This window comes from Periophthalmus magnuspinnatus, chromosome 21, assembly GCF_009829125.3.
Source record: "Periophthalmus magnuspinnatus isolate fPerMag1 chromosome 21, fPerMag1.2.pri, whole genome shotgun sequence".
NCBI lineage: Eukaryota > Metazoa > Chordata > Actinopteri > Gobiiformes > Gobiidae > Periophthalmus > Periophthalmus magnuspinnatus.
The window spans coordinates 6,118,486-6,140,613 of NC_047146.1; the positions used below are offsets into that span (position 1 = coordinate 6,118,486).

General features: G+C 42.5%; 1 protein-coding gene across 1 annotated transcript in view; it reads right to left on the reverse strand.

Moving 5' to 3' along the window:
- Nucleotides 1-22,128, reverse strand: part of kdm6a (lysine (K)-specific demethylase 6A) — a 37,647-nt gene that overhangs the window by 14,902 nt on the left and 617 nt on the right. Inside the window, exons 2-9 of the mRNA XM_033986568.2 lie at nucleotides 22,064-22,127; nucleotides 12,525-12,633; nucleotides 12,309-12,358; nucleotides 11,547-11,605; nucleotides 8,718-8,838; nucleotides 4,502-4,556; nucleotides 4,128-4,162; nucleotides 2,083-2,176 (exon numbers count right to left, since the gene is read on the reverse strand). Of these exons, the coding sequence (XP_033842459.1) occupies nucleotides 2,083-2,176; nucleotides 4,128-4,162; nucleotides 4,502-4,556; nucleotides 8,718-8,838; nucleotides 11,547-11,605; nucleotides 12,309-12,358; nucleotides 12,525-12,633; nucleotides 22,064-22,127 (587 nt within the window). The remainder of the gene's footprint in view (nucleotides 1-2,082; nucleotides 2,177-4,127; nucleotides 4,163-4,501; nucleotides 4,557-8,717; nucleotides 8,839-11,546; nucleotides 11,606-12,308; nucleotides 12,359-12,524; nucleotides 12,634-22,063; nucleotide 22,128) is intronic.

Genomic DNA, 22,128 nt, shown 5'->3' on the forward strand with positions numbered 1-22,128 from the left:
AAATTATTTTTTTTTTTTTGATGATCGTGCATTGTGTTCTTTGTCCTGATTGGCTGTTGGACTGTAGACCATTGTCCATCAGTCTCCTCCGTGCCGTGTCTCCTGTCCAGTACAGAATGTGTTCAGACAAATTTACATAAACGTTGGATCGCAGTGTGACTCTGAAGTGCTGTACGTTGGCAGTTTGTTTTCTCCCCGACAAAACCCACAATGTCGATGAAACGTTCTGCACCGACAAAGACGCCTACGAAGGTTTGAACTTTGAGAGAGTTTAAACGAGAGAGAAATGTGAGAAAATGTTAACACCTGTGTGAGAAAAGTGTATAAAGTGTGTGGTGAGGCTGCAAAACATATATAATAATTGTAAAAAATAAAGCTGATACTTTTCACGCGCTATTTTAGAACGTAACTCCCGCGATAAACGAGGGACCACTGTGCACTAAAGCAATCACTGAGACATGGGAAAAAGTCAAACAGCCACGTAAAACTGAAATCAATAGTGTGTTTAGATCATTATATTTTAGCAGTGGTGGAACGTAATGAAGTAAAAGTAGTGAAAATACTGTACTTAAATGTAGTGAAGTAAAAAGTATACACTCGAGAGCAGTATCTGTACTGTCTACTCCACTACATTTTTAACAAGACTGAAAAGTAAAAGTAATTTTAATTATTGTGTGAGAGCTGCTGAAAAGGCTGAGGGTTTATTTTTAACACGTTCATAATTTGAACAAACAAAATATACAAATAAAAACAATCGATTCAGTTGTTTCTGTTGAACAAAATTCAGCTCAAATCTGTATCAAAATCACCACAATTGAAGCTTTTTAAAGACTCAAAATCTGCACAAAATATTTTTACTTTTTAAGCAGGTACTTTAATACTTTTACTTAAGTAAAAGTATCGCATGAAAAACATTTACTTGAGTTTTTTTTTGCTCCAGTATCTGTACTTTTACTCAAGTAACAAAACTGAGTACTTCTTCCACCTCTGAAGTATTTGTATTAGATCTTAAACAAGACCTGGACCAGAGACAGATGAGCACGACTGTCCAGCAAACAGACCACAGACTCTCTCAAAAGAGCCACATGCGGCTCTTTAAAGCCGCCGGGGACGGCTCTTTAAAGCCGCCGGGGACGGCTCTTTAAAGCCGCCGGGGACGGCTCTTTAAAGCCGCCGGGGACGGCTCTTTAAAGCCGCCGGGGACGGCTCTTTAAAGCCGCCGGGGACGGCTCTTTAAAGCCGCCGGGGACGGCTCTTTAAAGCCGCCGGGGACGGCTCTTTAAAGCCGCCGGGGACGGCTCTTTAAAGCCGCCGGGGACGGCTCTTTAAAGCCGCCGGGGACGGCTCTTTAAAGCCGCCGGGGACGGCTCTTTAAAGCCGCCGGGGACGGCTCTTTAAAGCCGCCGGGGACGGCTCTTTAAAGCCGCCGGGGACGGCTCTTTAAAGCCGCCGGGGACGGCTCTTTAAAGCCGCCGGGGACGGCTCTTTAAAGCCGCCGGGGACGGCTCTTTAAAGCCGCCGGGGACGGCTCTTTAAAGCCGCCGGGGACGGCTCTTTGCACTTTGAAGCTGAGGAAATGGGTTTATTTACTTCGATAGAATGAATACTGTTTGGTATGTAACAAACATTTGTCAATTTTTTTTTTTTTATTCAAATCCCAGGTCTGCAAATCAGAAAATAATTATAATTTTGTAGAGTAAATATTTCATTTTAATCATGTATTTATTTGGAGCAGATTAATGAACGCATACACCCAGTTCACTTAAATAAGAAACATGTGAAATGTGCATTAAGCTCAAAAAGGAGAAGAAGAAGAAGAGAACTTATTAAATCCCAGCCCCATCTTCCATTAGAACACACATTAAATGCATTGTTTAAGCTTACACATAAAATGCAGGATATTACAATACAACTTTCTCAAAACCCCCAGACCCCCCAAAAACACTTTGAGTAGCCCACAAAGTTCACACAAATACAAAATGTTGACTTGCTTGTTCTAAATGAATTCCAACTTTGTCTCGTTACTTGTGGAAAAAAAACAACAACTTTGGGACTTTCGTTAAAAGTTTGCATAATACTCACCAAGTTGTTGCAGTGTTGTGGCCTTCACCTGAGCAGGGAGATCTTCGGTCTGCAGGAGCCGCTCATACGCTTCCTTTGCAGCTCTGTATTTCTTCTGCACAAATCAACAAATTGAAGTTGTTAAGGCCAGACGGGAGGTCAGAGTTTTATGACGGCGTTTGGACAGACACAAAGACCTTTAAGGACCTCCTAGGCCCGATAATGACCATCCCAACTCACACCCACACGGGGGAGGGCCAAAGGGGGAGACTCCAAACGTCTGGAGCAGTGAGGGCATTGTATTTAAAAGAAACCTGAGCTGGCTGGTCTGAAGGGGGCTCGCTGTTGGCTTTTTCTGCGTGACCTTAGTAACCTTGAGACCGAACCGAGGCGGGTGTTTGCGCCGGATGGCTCTTATCACCGCGAACAATTACCCGGCCTCCACGATGGATCAAAATGTCCGAAAGTGTGGGCAGGGTAAACACGCTCCCCCCTCGCCGGTCGCAAGCTCTTCCTGTTCATGGACTGTTAAAACACCTCAAGGGGGAAGCGGACACTCGGGGAAACATAAATGAGACGCTCTTAACGGTCTCTTCCTCCGATTATCGATCAGATTCTGACAACACAGACACAGCAGCGCTCAGGAAATGCAGCTCGGTGGTCAATGGGGTTGCACTTGAATCCTACTAATGCAGACGAGGGCTTAAAGTAGGAACATCCGGGTTTGCGCGCGTTGTGATGATAGACATGTATATCTAAACGGACACAGTCAACGCGCAAGCCGACACGCTCCAAATAGGAAGTGATCATGGGCGCACTTCCGGCTCCATTGACTCTGGCTCCAATTCACTTTACATTAGAAAACTGCAGCTCCTCTCCAGCTCCTCCAGCTTTTTCTGTTCCGATACAGATTTTAGTTCTTTGGCTTTAAGCATTTGCCGAACTTGATATCAACAGATACCACTAATCCCTCAGTCGTCCAGGTCTGATTCATAGTAAAACAAAAATATTAAATCTGTCAACGGAGCAGAATGTTGTAGGAGTGAAAGCGTTTGGCTGCCTCATATCTGTCTGAAGGGAGGAGAGAACTACACTGAAACTAACACACCTATTGTTTACAGTTTCTGTTTGTAGGCTAGGTTTATTTAACAAAAACTATTCTAAATCTACAATATTGTTAAAAATCATGAGCTGCAATAAATACACAGCAGAATGAAACACTTTAGTTCTTAGTTTGTAGCCAAAAAGATAACCAAACATTTCTCAGTAGCTAAAAATATATATATTCAAATGCGTTTTGTAACCAATTTGTCATTTAAACTCACTAAAGAACCACTTCAAACAATATTACATGGTGTTTAGCGTCAGCATTGTCCAGTAAATGGTCTAATTACACAACATTCCAATCAAAATAGTAGCTGTTGATGTTAGAATGATTCAAATGGTCAATTAACCACATTATGCCACATTAACCATCTCACACTCTTCAGGACTTCAGGGACCTGCCTCCTACTGGTGCCCAGAGTCAGGGCTAAACCGGGGCTAAACCGGGGGCTAACACTGGGCCACACTGGGGCTAACACTGGGCCACACTGGGGCTAACACTGGGCCACACTGGGGCTAACACTGGGCCACACTGGGTCAATGTTTAGACTTGGTTTTAAGGGGTATTTATTATTTACGGGTTTGCATTTTATGGGATGCTCCAAACTCAATTTTGTTGTTCTCCTGACAATGACTAAATAAATAAAAATACTAAACCGGGGCTAAACTGGGGCTAAACCGGGGCTAAACCGGGGCTAAACCGGGGCTAAACCGGGGCTAAACCGGGGCTAAACCGGGGCTAAACCGGGGCTAAACCGGGGCTAAACCGGGGCTAAACCGGGGCTAAACCGGGGCTAAACCGGGGCTAAACATCATTTCAGTTTTCTGCAGCTAAATCCTGCCACATATAAAGCGTTGCCTTAATCTCAGTGAGTAAAGATAAGAGGATTACAATATTAGTACGATATTAGCATTTCCCGTATCTTTATCCTTTAGCCAAGGGAACAGTACAAGACGCTTACCTGAATTTCATACAAATGAGCGATGTGGAACTGAACTGTGGAGAGAAGAGAGAAAAAAAGACGAGTGAGGTTGGAACAGTTTTGAGGTCTTTTTACTACACGTTTAATTAGCGGACACAGACTGAAATAGTACAGTGCACAGATGGGAGGGGACCGGCGCGTTCCACCAGTGAACATGCGATCTGAAAATCACACTCTCTATGGCAATTTCTTCTTCTGCTGTTTCCTAGGCAACGAATGTCATGGATAATAAGACGAGCGATGGTTGAAAAAAGGGGAGAGAAGATGTTTTATAGAAACGAGCCAGTGCGAGAACCTGCACGGGCCGCACTATGAGGTCTCTACAAACACGTACTTAGATAAACGCTACTTACTTTCGGCTTTGGACAAAGTGCAAAGAGTGGAGTCAATCAAAGCCAGTTGAAAGTGCTGAAACGACAGAAAAGGAAAGATTAATGTGACATACAATTGTAAAAAGTAAAGTAACATGTGATTTTATTTTTCTTTCTTTTGTTTAGCTCTCCACAAACACAATGTTGACTTAAATGATTGAGTGAACAACCCTCTTAAGGACAAGTATTCATAAAAAAAACCCCAAAAAAAACAGTATGGGATGGAACATGATTGGTATAAAAGACGAGAAATTAGACCCACGGGAATGAGAGATTTTTTTACCTAATTTGTAATAAACGGTGCATTTTTTGTATTTTTATCTATTTATTTAATAGGGACATTAGACGTAACATAATTATACATTTATACCAAAGGTTAATCTGCAATGTCTGTCCGTAGAAGGGCTTTTACGAAAGGCAAAACTCACATAGACACAACGTTCATTTTATGGTTGAATATGCAAAGGCGGATGCAGGTCCTCGCTCGTGGTTTTATCAGTGAGGACATGTCTGACTACTCGTTAAGACGCGTTTAAGTTCATGTTTAAAACCAGCCCAGTCCAGGTAAAGTTTCAGATCAGGGTTTCAGGAGAGAATGCGGACTGTCCAGAGGATGTTTTTTTTCCTCAGGGGCAACTTCACTTTCCCATTAGAGGCTCCTCGTGTGATGGAGACCGCACTGCTCCGAGTCGTGTCCACCCCGTTTCTGATTCATTTCGATTCAATAACTTTGCTGTGATTGTGGCGCTGCTTCTCCCCAACACTGAACCGATTTTTGTTAATGCCAAATGTAAAAAACGAGCGCCATCTTGCGTCTTTCAAAACTAAGATCTTGGCTCATCCGTAACCAGCAGTAACGTAATCTCCGAGATGCTGATACGCAACGGTTAATGGTCACGTTTTTATATAGCGCTTTCCCATCTTCAAGGCTCAAAGCGCTTTACGTCAAGGAACCAGTGTACATAGGCACTGGGGGCGAAGTGTCTTGCCCAAGGACACAATGACAGTATTCATTTGTGCGAGCTGGAATCGCACCGCCAGCCTGTGAGTGAGTGGATCTGACCGCTCTACCAGTGTCCGTGTAATCCCTCAGTCGTCCAGGTCTGATCCATTAGAAAAGCCAAAGTTGACAGATTTAACTTTGTTGCTTATGTTGCGAGCCGGAGTCAAACCGTCAACCTCCGGGACCAGTGGGCAAACCCTCTACCAACTGAGCCGCTGGTCATTCCCGTTCTCTTAATCCTCTTTGACTTTTGGATGAGGGGAAAAAAAACAAAAAAACATAAAAATATCTTCAAAATCATTGTGTCAACAGTGACTCCGTTGGTATTGTTTTGTGTTTGTCCACTGATCTGAATACTGTCATTGTGTCCTTGGGCAAGACACTTAACCCTCTTCGCCCTCGGTGTCCGTGTACACTGGTGTATGAATGTGTGTGTGAATGGGTGAGTGGATCCATTATGTGAAGCGCTTCGAGTGCCTTGAAAGTGGGAAAGCGCTATATAAAAAAGTGACCACTGACCATTGTTATATAAAATCTTGTAAAATACTTAACATTTTGCTGTATAGTTAGGCCTGTCATGATAATCACTAAATCCACTTATCGTTCAGTATATAAAAAGCTGGAACGATACATTTTTGTGCACTACTGGAGAATTTTTGGGTTATTTTTTGACTATGTGATCAGAATTAGGCTGTAAAAGTTTGAATTAATAACTCATCTGACTCATTACAGAAGCAAACTAAGGACTAAAGTGCTTCATTCTGCTGTTTACTCCTTGCAGCTCATGATTTTGAACAATTTTGTAGATTTAGAATAGTTTTTGTGGTTTAAATCTCTTGGGGTTTTTGTGTCAGCGCCGTAAATTAGTTTCAATATTGTCGTTTATCGTCTATATTTACTTCAGCGATATATCAAACTTCAAAATATGTTATCAGGACAGGGCTAAGTCTATGTACTGTAAATCACAAAACACCATTTTCCCAGGATGCACTTGTACTTTGCTAGAAAGTCTGCAGCGCTCTGAGAGAACATAACTGAATCTGTGAGTGTAATGGGAGAGGAGAGTGATGGCTGCAGGGATTGAACCACAGACATCCTCCCTCGTCTCCGTCTTTATCTCAAACGGAACCTCTGCTCCTCGCGTACAGCTTTAACACAGCTGAACGAAACATATGTGAGCGCTGACAAGGCGTGGCCCACTAACAGACATATATCCACAGTCTGGGTCACTGTCCAGATATGCACATAGTGAGTAAAGACACAGCACAGCGCTCCTATTAAACACAGAGGAAGTGTGAGCATTAAAAAGACCTGTTCCCGACTTCCTTCCCTTCGTCTACTGCAAAAACGCTCATTTAGCCGTTAACGTTAAACACATTCACCTAAATAAACATATTGCCAATTCAAAAGCGTCAACCGTGCAATCTCTGGGTCAAAAAACGTTTATAGAAATCAGTCAGAATCTAGCACATGGGTCGAGGACAAACTGTTCTGCCGGTGGATTCCCCGAGACTAAAAATACCGGAGATATTTTAACATGCAAAAGATTTAAAAACAGCCAAGTAGTAAGAAAAAGCTTAGACGGAGCTCGTGGATGGATTTGCATACGAGCCGCGGAAGCATTTGGGCACGTGCGCCAACAGTCTCACACACAGAAACACACAGAGACACACACACACGAGCAAATAGGGCGCTGCTAAAAATAGACTCATTTTTAACCAGCCACAGAATGTCAGTCATGCTCTGAGCCAGATGCCCTGCAGTCAGACAGCACATACAACACAATTAAGGACACGGCACATGGCGTTACCTAAAGCACTCGTCTGGAAAACCACAGCATCCTCCCCGTTTTGCCTTTCACACTTCCTCTCGCGGCAGCCAGATAATGCAGCAGAATTGTCAGGCTGGCTTTCCCATGTCTCGCCTTGCCTCTCTCCCTCGCAACTATCTACGTACCTCTCTCGCCCTCCCCACCTCCTCCTCCTCCTCCTCCTCTATCCTGGTGTCACTGATTACTATTCACCAGAAGGCTGCAGCTCAGAGTACAAGGATGACACACAATACCTCAAAGCAGAACCAACACGCACACACACACACACACGCACCTCCAATCTTTTGTGCAACATAAACCGTCCCAAATCAACTTCGTTAACACTGATTTTCACAGAGAAACAATGAGAATCTGCCATCTTTCTGCCACTGTTACCCCTCTCCTCAGCCTGAACCTTACCTTTAAAAAAATAAAAAATAAAATCAGCCTGCCTCTTTCTTCCAAAACTCACACTTTACTCACACTCCTCCAGTGGCCTAGATATCAGCAAAGTGAAAGAGTGTGCACGTTCATGGGCGTGTGTGGAGCCAGCGGGAGGGGAGGGCTCCCAGTGAAGACAGTGCGAGTGAGGACGTGCCGCCTGGAACGTACTACCTGCTCAATCCGTTACAACAGAGCTTATGAATTCTGTAAGCGCGCACACACACACACACACACACACACACTGAAGGTGGGCAAAGTCAGGATCAGATACCGGGCTTTCTCCTACAGGGACGACACTTCTATAGGCTCCAGTCTGAAGCCTTTTGTTGCCCTGTGAATACATGTCTGCATCACAGGTGTCAGGGGGATAGCGCGCAGGCTTCAGACAGACACGCATGACACAATAAACGCACTTTTGTGAAGAAGGCAGGTATCTTTGTCCAGCACACTATTATAAAAAGACATCTGTTATACGGCCATAGATGAACATAAACATGTTAAAATGTGAAATCTGCGTCAAATCAGCCCTATTGTTGTAATCTCTGACACCCGTGGATCGTTATGTTATAATTTAGACATTTCAAATCACAATACACACCTAAACGACGTAATAAAAGACACTAGTCCGTTGGCTTTACTGCGGTGCCCAATGGGAGTTGACGTCATCGTAAACCTCACCACAACAAATCGCTGCGTAACTGTTGGCGTTCGCGAGCAATGGATTTGTTTATTTGTACCAAAACTACTACACGACGCAGCCGAATCCTGATGGTACGTCACAGTGAGTGTGTACAGGTGGAGCTGACAATGTGACGTCTTGAAAATAAGCGATTAAAGATGAATCGCTCCAGAAACAAACTACACTGCGGTTAAAAGCTCTGAAAAGGTCTGATTTCACACACACACACACTTGCGTCAGATGTGGAACAGTGAGACTTTACCTTTAAGCTGGACTCGTAGTCTGTGTTGACTTTAAACATGACCCCCAGCCTCAGATGGATCTCTTTCGCTTTGGAGAAGGTGGGATCGATGTAAAGCACCTCCTGGAAAGCCTTGATTGACCTGAAAGGAAAAAAGAACTCATTTAATATCGCAACGTCACATTATTTTGACTCCTACAGATATTTAAACCCACTGCACGGATTTCCACACCGCGTAGGAAACTTATCTTTTTTCTGACAATACCCGTAAATTTCGGACTACAGAGCGCACCTTGATATAAGCCGCACCAGCTAAATTTGAAGAGAAAATCAATTTTGTACATATATAAGCCGCACCTGAATAAAAGCCGCAGGTTTTCATATTGTAACATGAGATATTTACACAGAAAGACGGTGCACCGACACGCTTTTTTTTAAACTGTGCCTGAAAATTGGCACCAACACGACAACAACACGGGATGAACACATCTGCAGGTTTAGAAAATAAAGCTGCACCAACACGGAAAATCTGCTTTTATTTCCTCTGAAAACTTTTGTCGTCTTTTTACATTGACCAAGTTGGATTCATTGATGTCGAGCTTACGTGCAGTGGCTCTATTTCAGGGGTCGGCAACTCGCGGCTCCGGAGCCGCATGCGCCTCTTTCCGCCTCATACTGCGGCTCTGCGTGGCTTGGGAACTAACACAGACACAGCTCAGTCCTGCGTAAAGAGCCCTGATTTTCAGACGTTGTGCGCACAGGGGTCAGGAGCAACTTTGGCCCGTCCCTAATGACACACTAATAAGCTCGTCCGTAGATGTATCATGAAAATCCTGCTGGAAATCGCCACAGAAATCTATTTGATGTAGTAGCAAGTTTATTATCTGCTCTTGTCTCCGCGGTGACGTATCACGTTTAACACATCAGACACGACGCATTAAAGTAGAGCCACAAGCGAGTGAAAATGAGCCAAAACAAAAGTCTTTGGAGATCTTTTTAACAAAGGGGAAAAGGACAACTGAGGAGCCAGAAGAAGAGACTACGACCTCCAAGAAAAAGAAAGATAAATTTAACAGACAATGCCTACTTAAAATCTGGGTTTGTCGCTACAGGTGACTCACGCACAGAGTCCGCTCTGCGTAACATACGGGAAAAGCAAATAAGGCAATGAAACCTTCAAAACTGCTTTGGCACATGGAGAATAAGCACCTGGGATTAAACGATACGCTACGAGTTTTTTTGTTGTTGTTTTTTTAAAGAAACTGCGGAGTAGAGTAGACATAATCACATAATCAGCGCAGGGCTCCCTCTGATGCAGCGGTTTGGTGAGTTGTATTTTTTTAATGCACTTAAGTTGTTTTTGCCATATTTATCTGCCACGTGTAGAAGGCTTGTCCGTGAAAGTAAAACCTACATTATTCCGTTACATTATTGTTATTATACAGTGTTATCTTCATTTTAGATGTCAAAAAGTATTTGCGGCTCCCAGTGTTTTATTTTATGTGGAAAGTGGGTCCAAATGGCTCTTTGCGTGTTAAAGGCCGACCCCTGCTCTGTTTCCTTTCTGTTTCTTTATCTTAAAAACTGCATCATATCCATTTCATGATGCGCAAAATGATCGTTCAAAATCAAAACTAGTGAATTCTTCAGAGCAGAATCTTTCCCCACGTCTGTCTCACTTTTACGTTTACAGCTAGAGAGCGCCCCCCAGGGGCCGTTATCCAGTAAAATTCCATATATAAGCCGCACTGCTGTAAAAGCCGCAGGGTTCAAAGCGTGGAAAAAAAGTAGCGGCTTATAATCCGAAATTTACGGTATATTTAGACATATTGTGCTTGTGTCTGTCTATAGTTATAATCACACCAGTGGATCATTAGGTCATAACACGGACATTCGAAATCGCCATATTGATCTAAAACAACTTAATAAATAAATAAGTCCACCAACTTTCGTGGTGTCCGATGGGAGCTGACGTATCCGTAAACGTCGTCACAAATAAAGCGCCGCATGCTATCGCCGCCCCCGTACAGACAGCTGCACGTCACAGTAGGGAGTAGCAGATTTATTTATTTTTCTCCATTTGTACCAAAACGACTACGCGACACTGCCGAATCCTGCGCGTATCACCGATTAATAAAATAAAATAAAAGAACGTGGGCGTATGCTGGTGGCGGTGAAAATGGGAGATGATCGGAAATTTTAAAAAGATAAAATAATATGATAAAAAAATATATTAGAGTGATGTCATATTGTGAGTTGCAGCTCTAAGCTCAAACACAAACACTGTTCTTCTCCACCCGCTCCTCCTATTGCTCAGCTGCCTTTACGTTCTGAGTGAGTGACAGGTGGATTAAACCAATCACAGTGAAGGACGAACTTTTAGAAACGACAGATTGGTTTAGATATGATGTTAATGTTTAGGTTTAATCAACAACCACCCGTAGTCACAACCCTGCTTTTGCCACACAAGCAGCCCTGCGTATATATTTACTGTATATACCAGGCTGAACAGCGGAGCACTGAGCTCACTGCTGTGGCCAGACACACAAACACAGACACACACTCATTCATGAACCCGCTGCACCCTTTCTCTCCCTCCTGTCCCTGCACCGCTCTCCCTCTCTTCTATACTGGCTCATTCTGAAGCCAAGTTCTACAGAGCACAGCTTTCTGCAGAGGGTCCTGGCCAAACAAGAGGAAATTAAAACACGTGAATAATTAAAGTTTGATTTATTCTGATGCAATCTATCGAGTCGCCTGCATCTACACTCAAACGCTCCATCACAAACACGGCCACGGACAAGTTTTACACGCAGAGCACAGCGGTGTTTTTCGGTTCAACGTACTTACCACTGAAATGCACTGTAATGGAAGTAGACCATCCCCAAGCCGTACAAAAAGGCAGCATTCTGAAAAGATAAAATATATTTACATCAACAGCTAATAACCAGAACTTAACACGACAAAAAGGTTTGTAAGATGAATGACGTATGAGCAGAATCCAACCGAGTCAGTGCTACCGGGCTCCAACGCAAACTCAAATAAACTCTGACTCCGACCGCAGACTGTGTAAAGAAAGCGGAGTAAGTGACTGGAGCCGAACGCTGTGGGTGACGTCACGCTCAAATGAAGCTCATCGTGGCTAGCAGTTAGAGCAGCCGATCCAAAGCCGTGTTCAATATTTGGAATTGAAACCGCGAGTATCATAGCAACCGAAGAGCCAATCCAGAGCAAGGCTGACGGAGATAACCGCTTAGCAACGCTGTCGATCAAACCTGTTGCTTTGGGGAAACGTGGCAGCTGATTTGTCTGTTATTAATGTTCATATCTTGAGTTACAGACACAAAAGTGAAATAAAAACCCCAGGATGACGTAGAGCGGGTTAATACGAACGTTTTAAGAGCAAAATGACGAGTCTGACAGCAGCAGTTACAGAGAGAGGGGCGACAATATTTCAACGTAAAGTGAAATGGAACCAGAGTTGATTGAGCCGGCAGTGCACCGAACTGTGGGCAGAGATGGATGTAAACTACTATAGTAAAGCCACTTCAGAAATCTACTCGTGACAGTTTGGGAATTGAGCTGGTGAAAGTGTGAAGTGATAAAACTCACCTTCCAGTAGTCTGGCTGTAAACTGTAGTACCTCTGGTATGCAGATAATGCTGCAGTATGAAGAACAATAACACAAGTATTAGAATATGACTGAAATGCACTCATAAAACTCTAAATAAAAAGCAGGTGAATATTACACTGTTTAAACTGGAATCAGCTCTATGTCTGTGCACTTTAGCTTAACAAAAAATCAGAAAAATAAGATAAAATTCCCACCTTTTGGGTAATCCTCCAGCAAGAGATTGAAATGACCCAACTGACAGAACATTTCGGGTTCCACTTTCCCCTCAGCTTTCAGGATAATGGCGTCGTAGCAGCTTACAGCCTGAAATAAAAATAAAATAACACATTTGCAGCAGGGATCAACTGACTCTCCTCGACGTCTTTGAACATTTAGTTAGGCTTTAGCGAACCCGAGCCGACTGTCTGAATAACCGCCCAAAACCTACAAGGCAGCTGTATTTTAGATTTGAGAAAGTTGTGCCACAAACCCGCCCCCTCCTCTTTCTGCACTCCACTTTTAGCTCTGTTTGAACACTTTTACACAGCATTAAATTAACCCATAAGAAGACGGCACTGCTCAAAATGTGACTGGAATAGGCTCCTTTTGAACAGGTTTGCCGCAAGACAGGGCTTTCCTTCCATGCCCATATTGTATAGAAATAAAACTATAATCAGAGTATTTGAATATTTACAATAATCTACATAATCTACACATTACACTGCACATCTAAATCAGTGTTTTACTTATTAGTTTTACCCATTTTTAGCTTTCTGTTTCTATCGGCCTATTATAAAAATTGTATTATTTTTCAAACTTTTTTAGGCTAATTTACATAACTCACTTGATCTGCAGATTAAAGGCATAAATTTGTTTCTAACTACACTGAAAGTTTTATTTGTGCATCGACAGTAGACATGAGATGATTAAAATATTTGCAATTAACGATTATATCACGACAATGAATAAAGTTTCTGAAAGCTTAAAACGTTATAATTGTAATTTTAATCTTATGAACAAGTTCCATGTTTAAAGAACTGTTATAGTAGTATATGAAAACAACTACGATCTAGCGGAGAATATTCTGGATGAGCAGGGCTGTGATCTGAAATTTGGGGGCCCTGGGGGAAGAAGTCTCACATGGGGCCCCCCTTGTAACACAAATTAATAGGAAGAGAGTCAAATCTGGGCCCCTAAACCCCCAGAAAACAGACCCCTTTGCCCCCTCGTCGACTCGCCTATGGATAAGTAGTTGTTTTTCTGCACATTCTGGTGATTATCTTTGTTGTCGATTATCACGATTACATAAAATACTCCACGAATGATTATTGTCGACCCTTTTTAATCACGATAAACGGTATTATTGTTTATTGTCCCATCCTTAATTTACAGAGACTGGTTTATAGCAGGTGGAACACAGCAAAAGCGTATCCAGGATAGCCGTGTGCTAGCGTTGCTTCATTAGCTCCCTGACGTTTCGCTCCTTGAAGCTTAATGAGAAACAAAAGCCCACGCAGCTCTGCCCTCTGCGTGGATACGGTGCAGTTAGTTTGGAGCTTAAATTAGAATTTTTGCAATAGAGGCGCTTTTCAAATTAGTAACACAAAACAGTCTGCATCCAGAACGTTTAGAAATGGGTCAAATGAGCTCCGCCTTATATGAACGCCTTTTCTTGTAAGCTCAAACGTGAACAAAAAAAAGGTCCAAGATAATTGGAATATAAATGGATACGCAGGATAATGGAAACGCAGCAGAAGCCAGCCCTACACACAAGTGCCCCCCTGCCCCGAGCGAGAGGAGGCAGGAGGCGGAGTGAAAGAAATACAAAAACAAACAGGTAGAAGCAGAGGGCTCTCATTAACAAAGCTTACGATTATAGTAATATTTACACTGTGGTGCACTTGAAGCTCTTTGTTTGAGCACATCATACACGGTTTAATCAATGAAATCACAACTCGCTTACGGAGATGATCGGCAGCTAATATAGTGATGGACAAAAGGGAAAGATGAGTGCGTCGATGAGTCAATAAAAGTGAGACTCTTCCGACGATCCACGGTAAAGAGACTTAAATCAACCACATTGCGCTTGTGTTTGGCTCTACAGTTATAATCTCCCGACACCCGTGGATCATGATGTTATGATTTGCACTTTTTAAACACGATATTCATCTAAAACGACTTAATAAAATAAACAAGCCCGCTGACTTTCACATTAGAGAACTGCGGCGACTGTTGGGAGCTGACGCCGCACAAAATGTCATCACAACAGAGAGCCGCGAAGTTGTCGGCGCCCCCTATGGATAGCTGCAAGTCACACTAGCGAGGAGCGGATTGGTTTGTTCCATTTGTACCAAACTGACCAAACCGAATCCAACATGTATCATCAATTAAGAAAATAAAATTGGAGAACGAAGTGCGTACGTCACAGTGGGCAGAGGTGAAAATGGGGTTAATCTGCAAAATGGCGTCTTGAAAATAAGCAATTAAAGATTACTCAAACATGAATAACTCCAAATACAACTTCAGAGGGTAAATGCGTAACATATAACGTGATTAAAAGTTCTGAAAAGTCGATTTTTAAAGTAAATGTTCTTTATTAGGGTATAATCTGGACATCAATCTGTCTGGGTTTTCTAAACGGTGTCATTAATAAGTGAATAAGTGATTTATCGTCATCTGGACTGAACATAATCCTTAGTTGTAGCCCTTCGTACAGTCAGTTAAGGCAGTTGGGCAAAGAAATCAAATCGACGGATCACATTGTTTTGTCTGCTAGAAAAACAGTTTTATTTCCCGCACCTCCCCTGTAGCTGGTTCCGTAGCTCAACCTTGCAAACAGAAATTCAGAGCGCGGTTCCATCAACGACTACGACGAAAATCACTTCTCAAAATAATGTTGTAGTTACGTCACATTCCTTAGCTGCCGTTTCCATTTACAACAACAATGATCATTTGAACCCACGTCAGGTCACCATTTCCTGTTCTTCAACTTCAGCTGACACTATTCAGATTTTGTTTTGACAGATTTTCAGAAGAGGACAGAACATTTTTTGTGAATTTTTCTCTCCAAAAATCACCCAGCCCTACTGTGTCGAGCTCTGGGCTTTAGCGGGAGCAGGAGGCACTTAAACAAGATGATTTTCTCATTATCGTCTTACGGACAGTAGAGGAGAGACAGTAACCTGCTCACATCCAAAACCCCGAAGACGGAGGGGAGCTAGAGTTTGCTTCTAATGTATTTTATATAAAGCACATTCCTGGTTGAAAGAATGTAGAAGTGGATGTCCAGAGTCCAGCCCTTCATCAAGGCACTGTTGGGAATGTGGTGTTGGAGTCGCTTTACAATGAGCCCCTCGCCAACGCCATCAGAATCTGTCCCACCCAGCAGACGAGCCGCAGCCTATGACTCGATGAAGACGTACACTGAGCCTTACAGGATAAAGAGAGTCAACCTCAGTCTCAGCCTCGGCTCCACCAACAGTCAACCTCAGCCTCGGCTCCACCAACAGTCAACCTCAGCCTCGGCTCCACCAACGGTCAGCCTCGGTCTAAGCTCCACCAACGGTCAGCCTCGGTCTAAGCTCCACCAACGGTCAGCCTCGGTCTAAGCTCCACCAACGGTCAGCCTCGGTCTAAGCTCCACCAACGGTCAGCCTCGGTCTAAGCTCCACCAACGGTCAGCCTCGGTCTAAGCTCCACCAACGGTCAGCCTCGGTCTAAGCTCCACCAACGGTCAGCCTCGGTCTAAGCTCCACCAACAGTCAGCCTCGGTCTAAGCTCCACCAACAGTCAGCCTCGGTCTAAGCTCCACCAACAGTCAGCCTCGGTCTAAGCTCCACCAACAGTCAGCCTCAGCCTTGGCTCCACCAACAGTCAGCCTCGGTCTAAGCTCCACCAACAGTCAGCCTCAGTCTAAGCTCCGCCAAGATCAGCTCCACCAAGAGTGATCCTCAGCTCTAGGCTCAACCATGGGTCAAATCTATCAGAAGCAATAAGCCTCTGTCCCACGAGCGTCATGTCCACATTTCACAAAACCAGAGCCACGGCCTAGAAACAGCTGAACAAAAGGACAGAGGTCTCTGGGTCGGAGCCAGGCCTCTCGCTGTTGTGTTGACCTACAGCTGAACAGCAGCGCAGAGTCAGGTGGACTCCCTGGGAGGGGTAATGGGCAGCACACAGACTGGGAGACCCCACTGTTGTTTCTGGGGTACAACAACAGGGACTGTTTACACTGGCAGCACTGGCTCTGTGTTTTTCAATGGGAAAGCCGTTCAGACTTGACTGTGCATATAGCAACATGCTAACAGTTCTACACTGAAAATAATTGAACAGACTTGAATTTTACCAAACAACAGGTTTTTGAAAGTAAATTTGAAAGCACAAATGGAGACATTCTGAACCAGGGGACTGTAGTACTGATGGCATCAGCACAAACACTGTATGTATTTGAATGGGATATGGGATATCTGAAAAAAGGTTAGATTCCATTTTCTCAAATCGTGCTGCTCCCAGCATGCACCTTGTGCAGACGGTGTGTCCCCTTAGATTCACTTTTAATGCTGACATAAAAGTGTAAACAATGTGCAGTTTTTACATGTGCGAGCGAAATATCCTTGCAGGGTGTTGTAGACGGAAATGCTTAGACTACAAGGTAGTCCTGGTTTGTCCTGTTGTTTTTCTGACCCTCACAGTGCATTGTGGTCTATACTGACCAGGGGTCAGCTCTATGATCCCATGGCTCTACGTTTGTTGGTTTGTAGGGTCATAATTAAGATTAGGGTCTGATTTAGAGGTTATGGTTAAGGTGAGGGACACGGTAAGGGTCAGGGTTATGGATTTAAAAACAGGGCTGTGTGGGAACAGAGGTGTGCAGCACACTCCCCTGAGTGGACTCAAAGTGACCTGAACCTTGTTCAGTGTCCTATGTGAGGAAGAGTGTGGACATCGCTCACGTCCTCTATATTGTCATTTTAATCATTGTTCATACTTATGCAGAATTTTTATGTTTTTAATCATAATTATTGTGTATAAAAATCTCTTCACTGGTTTCAGGTGCAACTCCTTCCTGATTTGAAGGATTTGACATGGCAATGTTCCTCTGTTGTTATAGCAATTATGTAATTAATACAAATATTATCTTTTGAATGGGGAACTGTCCTCACTTCCTTTAAAGTAGACCTACTTTGCAAAATCGACTTTGTAGAGCTTTTAACCATGTTAGTCATTTCCCCTTCTCATTTACCCTCTTGAAGTTGTTTAAGTGTGATTCATTCCAGGAACTCACCGATCCAATACTGGTATCAGATATCGGCTCCATATATCGATTCAGTTAATATCCCTGTAGCACATTTAAATCGATGCAACAAGACTGAGACTTTTGGAGCCAATTACCACCAATGTTTTAATTTTATTTATACAAAGAGATAAATAACACCTACATACCACATTTGGAGCAGTTCTGACTTATTTTTGTTTAAAGGAAATAAATGCTGTTTTCAGTCTCTGCTCTTGTATCACTTAACATCAGGTATTGGCAGATACTTGAGACCATTGTATCTGAGTCAGTATCAACTGAAAAAGCTGGATTGGTGCCTCTCTCATGTATGTGATCTTTATACTCATTAAACACATCATTGCTCTGATTAAGGCCCTGTGTTCACCGCCCACCCTCCTCTTATATTCACTTTTAAAAATGGCCAAATTGTAACAACGATCCATGGGTGTAATAGAATACAATTATACAGCAAAGGCACAATATGTCGTCTTTAAATCAGGAAGGAATCATTTGCCTGAAACCCAAAATACACATTTGAATAAGAGTGTTGTCATACCACAGAACTTTCAATTAGCCTGATGCAAATACAGATTTTAGAATCCCGAGGTTAGTGTTCATTCAAACGTTTTCTGACATGATGCAAGTGCGATAAACATATTTACCAGTGGTGACCCAGCAACTTATTGAGTTACTTTACTTTTATACATTGCTTTTAGCTCTAATGTCCAGTATGCAGTTCAATTTTGGCATTAATGTAACATCACAACATTTTAAATTCCTTATAGTTTAAAACCAGAGGTGAGCTGCCAGGGCCAGATAGGCCTCCTGCCCTAAACATGCTCAGAAAAGTGAATTAAATTAATTTTCATAAATATGCAAACAAAAATATTCTTCTATTCTCTGTTCTCTTTATGTCATATTATATCCACTTCGTTGAGTGACTTCCAATGTTGATTATTGTGGTAGAGTTTTTATCCAATTATATTTCAGCTGTGCAGACAAATTTCATTTTCCTGGGGCCTTCAGAATAAACAGAGCAGGCCCTGTCCATTGTAAGTAGACACAGCAGTCAGTTTCAATAGCCAATCAGATCTCGATTCTACATACCAGGGCCATGCTAGGAGGGCTTTCGCTGAACTGGACGTGTACATGTCCTGTGATTGGATACGCACTACTACAGCGTGAAAGGCGGCAGTTTGCAGAATGTCAAATTAACCCGGGACATCCAACAGCTATTGCTGTATTTTTAATCCATAATGGCCGAAGAAGGAGAAGAGATTGAGCTGGTTGCAGATATACTTTCCATGGCATTTTAAAGACGGGGCTTTCACGAAAAGCACAATATTATGAGAAGAGGTTGGCCAACCTGTCTCAGCAAGGAAAAGGGTTTGTCTGTCTATGGTACCTTCCTGTATCACAGCTTCTGAGAAACACTGCAAATTGTTCTGTTGTTGTACGGCTGGGCACTTAAAGCTACGGTGCGTTTAAAACGTTTGGAGAGACGCGAGTGGACCTGTAGCTCAGCGGCACGCAGGGAGACGGAGCTCCACAATGAAAAAGTGAGTTTATAATGTTAATAACGTGGTTCAACAAAGTCACATCAGTTAAAACTGCACTAAACCTCGTTCAATCTCAGCTGTGCCACATTTTCAGTTATTTGCTGTTTATAGCCTAAGAATAGTGTGTTTTGTTATTGTCTGGTTGGTGTCTTATATGAAAAGGCAACATTGCGCAGTTTGTACAGACTTGTTTAAGTTCATATAGCGCAATTTTGGTCGCATTTTGTTGCCATCTTTACATCACATTTTTTATTTTTGACAGTATGTGTGAACTTAGTTTCCTACTCTTAATTGTGAATTCAATGCATGCTTATTGGTTTTAAAATCTCCTGAACTTAAGTGTTGCTTGACAAGCCTATACTGAGGTGATGTTGTAATGTGTAAGTGGGACGTCACTGAAGACCCAAGGGTGAAATGCCCACCACCGTTTAAAATATAGACGTGGACTAAGGGAGCGTGACATCACCCATAGCATTCGACTCCAAGTTCCATATTTGAAATTCCAACTACCAGTATCATAGCAACCAAACAGCCAATGTGGAGCAAGGCTTTTTTAGCAAGGAGCGGGCACTGCTGCCAATCAAACCTGTTGCTAATGTAGCAGGAAAAAAGGGGGAAAAAAAACACCTGATCAGTCGCTTATTAATGTTCATATCTTGATTTTCTACAGGTAGTGAAATAAAATCACCAGGATCATGTAGAGCGGGTTAATACAAACATAATAAGACTAAAATGATGAGTCTGACAGCAGCAGTTACAGAGAGGAGAGATTGTTTTTTCAATAGAAAGTGACTTAGAGTCAGTGTCATTGGAGCTGGAAGCGCACCCATGATCACTTCCTATTTGGAACGTGGCAGTTAGCAGGTGAGCTATGCCCATTTATATCAACAGTCTAGGCCCAATAATTAGAGATATTGTATTATAAACCAAAAACATATTCACATGAAACAAAAACTGACACAAAGCATCTTATCTAACAGTATACATAAGCTACAGTGACTTTTTTTCACAGTAACTCAAAGTGGTGCCATTAATTACCTCTAAAAGCCGTGACTGTTGTCTGTTGAGAGCCATAAGATTTATTTGGCAAGTTTGGGGAACCAACTGACAAATATTGATAAAAAGGTTCAACATTTGTGGATTTCTACCGTCTGAAATTATTACAAAAGGTGAATGCGACCCACTGACCCTGGTTGTATTAGTGGTGCTGCCTGCGACACAGCGAGTTTTCTATGAGATAAGACGGGGCCATAGGAACGAGACAGGACTTTGAAAAATTGTGAGACCCAAATTGTGAATAGAATTGCACAATTTATTTTTCTTGAATTTTGGCATTCATTTTATTTCAGATTTTTGCCGTCATTTTAACACTGCTTTTTGGAAGTACAGCTCTTAATAAACCCTTATTTTGTCCAATCCAAATGGGAAAAAATCTCACGAGATAACACCTAGTGTGCAAGATCTTGTCTCATCCCTACAGGTTATAGTCACTGTATTGATCTCACTAATACTATATCCTCCTTGTAAAATGCTGGCGAGCCCTTGCTGCGATCATTCCTGTCATTACTATCAGAATTCTAACTGAAATACCAGCATCAAAGCTTTTCACTAAAAGACTGGGACAATATAAGCAGAGAAAGTGCACAGACTGTAGCCAATGGGTCTCAGCTTACTGATTAGGCTATAGGTGACATTTTGAGGACCTTTTGCTATTCAAAAGATGTAAGAATATGTTGTATTGAAAACAATGTCAACGGTCCTAATTTTTCCTCATGAAACCCCTGGACCCGAGCCACCAGCTAACAGCACAAACTGAGGCTAAAAGCACAAACTGCACAAACTGAGGCTAAAAGCACAAACTGCACAAACTGAGGCTAAAGTGTTAACTGCTCACAATGAATGTGACACAAATTCTGCAAATAATCTTCCTGTACAACTGCTCGATAAAGCTGATATGAGACAAACTTTTTCTTTTCAGACAAACATGTTTACCGTGGACTGAACAGTGTTTATGCTAGCTGTGCAGCGGATGCTAGTAAACGAGCTAGCAGATGTTGGTGTTATTTTTGCACGATATTGTCACTTTAGCTCTCCTCTGGGGTCACACGTCAGGAGAAAGACACTGCATTTGGATAAAAAAGCGTAAATGACACAGTGTGGTGACTCAAATGTCCCATAGTTTATAAAGAAACATGAGACAGTAGAGCTGAGTTGTTAGCCGCTACAGCTCTTAGCCTGAGCCGCTGAACTGACGCACACAGCTCCAAAACAGGCTGGAGTTACACCAAGCGGACTATTCAGTTTGTTTCATGCACTTGTACGCGTCGTTGCACATTTGAGCAGTTTGACAATGAGGTTTAACGTGTTTAAAGTGGCTCCACATGTTTTTACGACTCGCATTGTTGACAATTGTTTGAAATAATGAAGTGAAACAGGGAGGTCCAGAGGGTCCCACTGCCTCACATTGAATCTCCTTTTAACATTGAATCTCCTTTAGCATCACTCATGAGGATGTTTTTTTATTATTAATGCGCATGTACTGCAAAATGTGCACTTTTAATCAACGTGTGTAAGCATTACCCTGTGACCATATGCTCCAAAATGTCCAAAATGTCCAAAATGCACAAAGTTACAAACAGATCTTATACAGAATTATTATAAACTGCTGTGTGTCCTAATAAAAACAGTGTCAGGGAAGATCCACAGCGTCTAATGTCCTTCTTTTATGTAAACACGTGAAATAATAGTTAAATAGTTTGGACTTATGTGTTTTAATAATGACATAATCATTTCTTGCAGCTTGTAAAACATAAATAAACCGTGCGAGGTGAAACTGTGGCACTTTGTTGAACACTGAACACTTTATTTAAGACTTAAGAGACTGTGCAGCCCTCCTCATGTGCTCCTCTGTGTTTCATACCTTTAACAACAAGGCCTTCGTTCTGGCGCCATCTTCTTGAAGCCTGTGAAATCCAAACAGTGAGC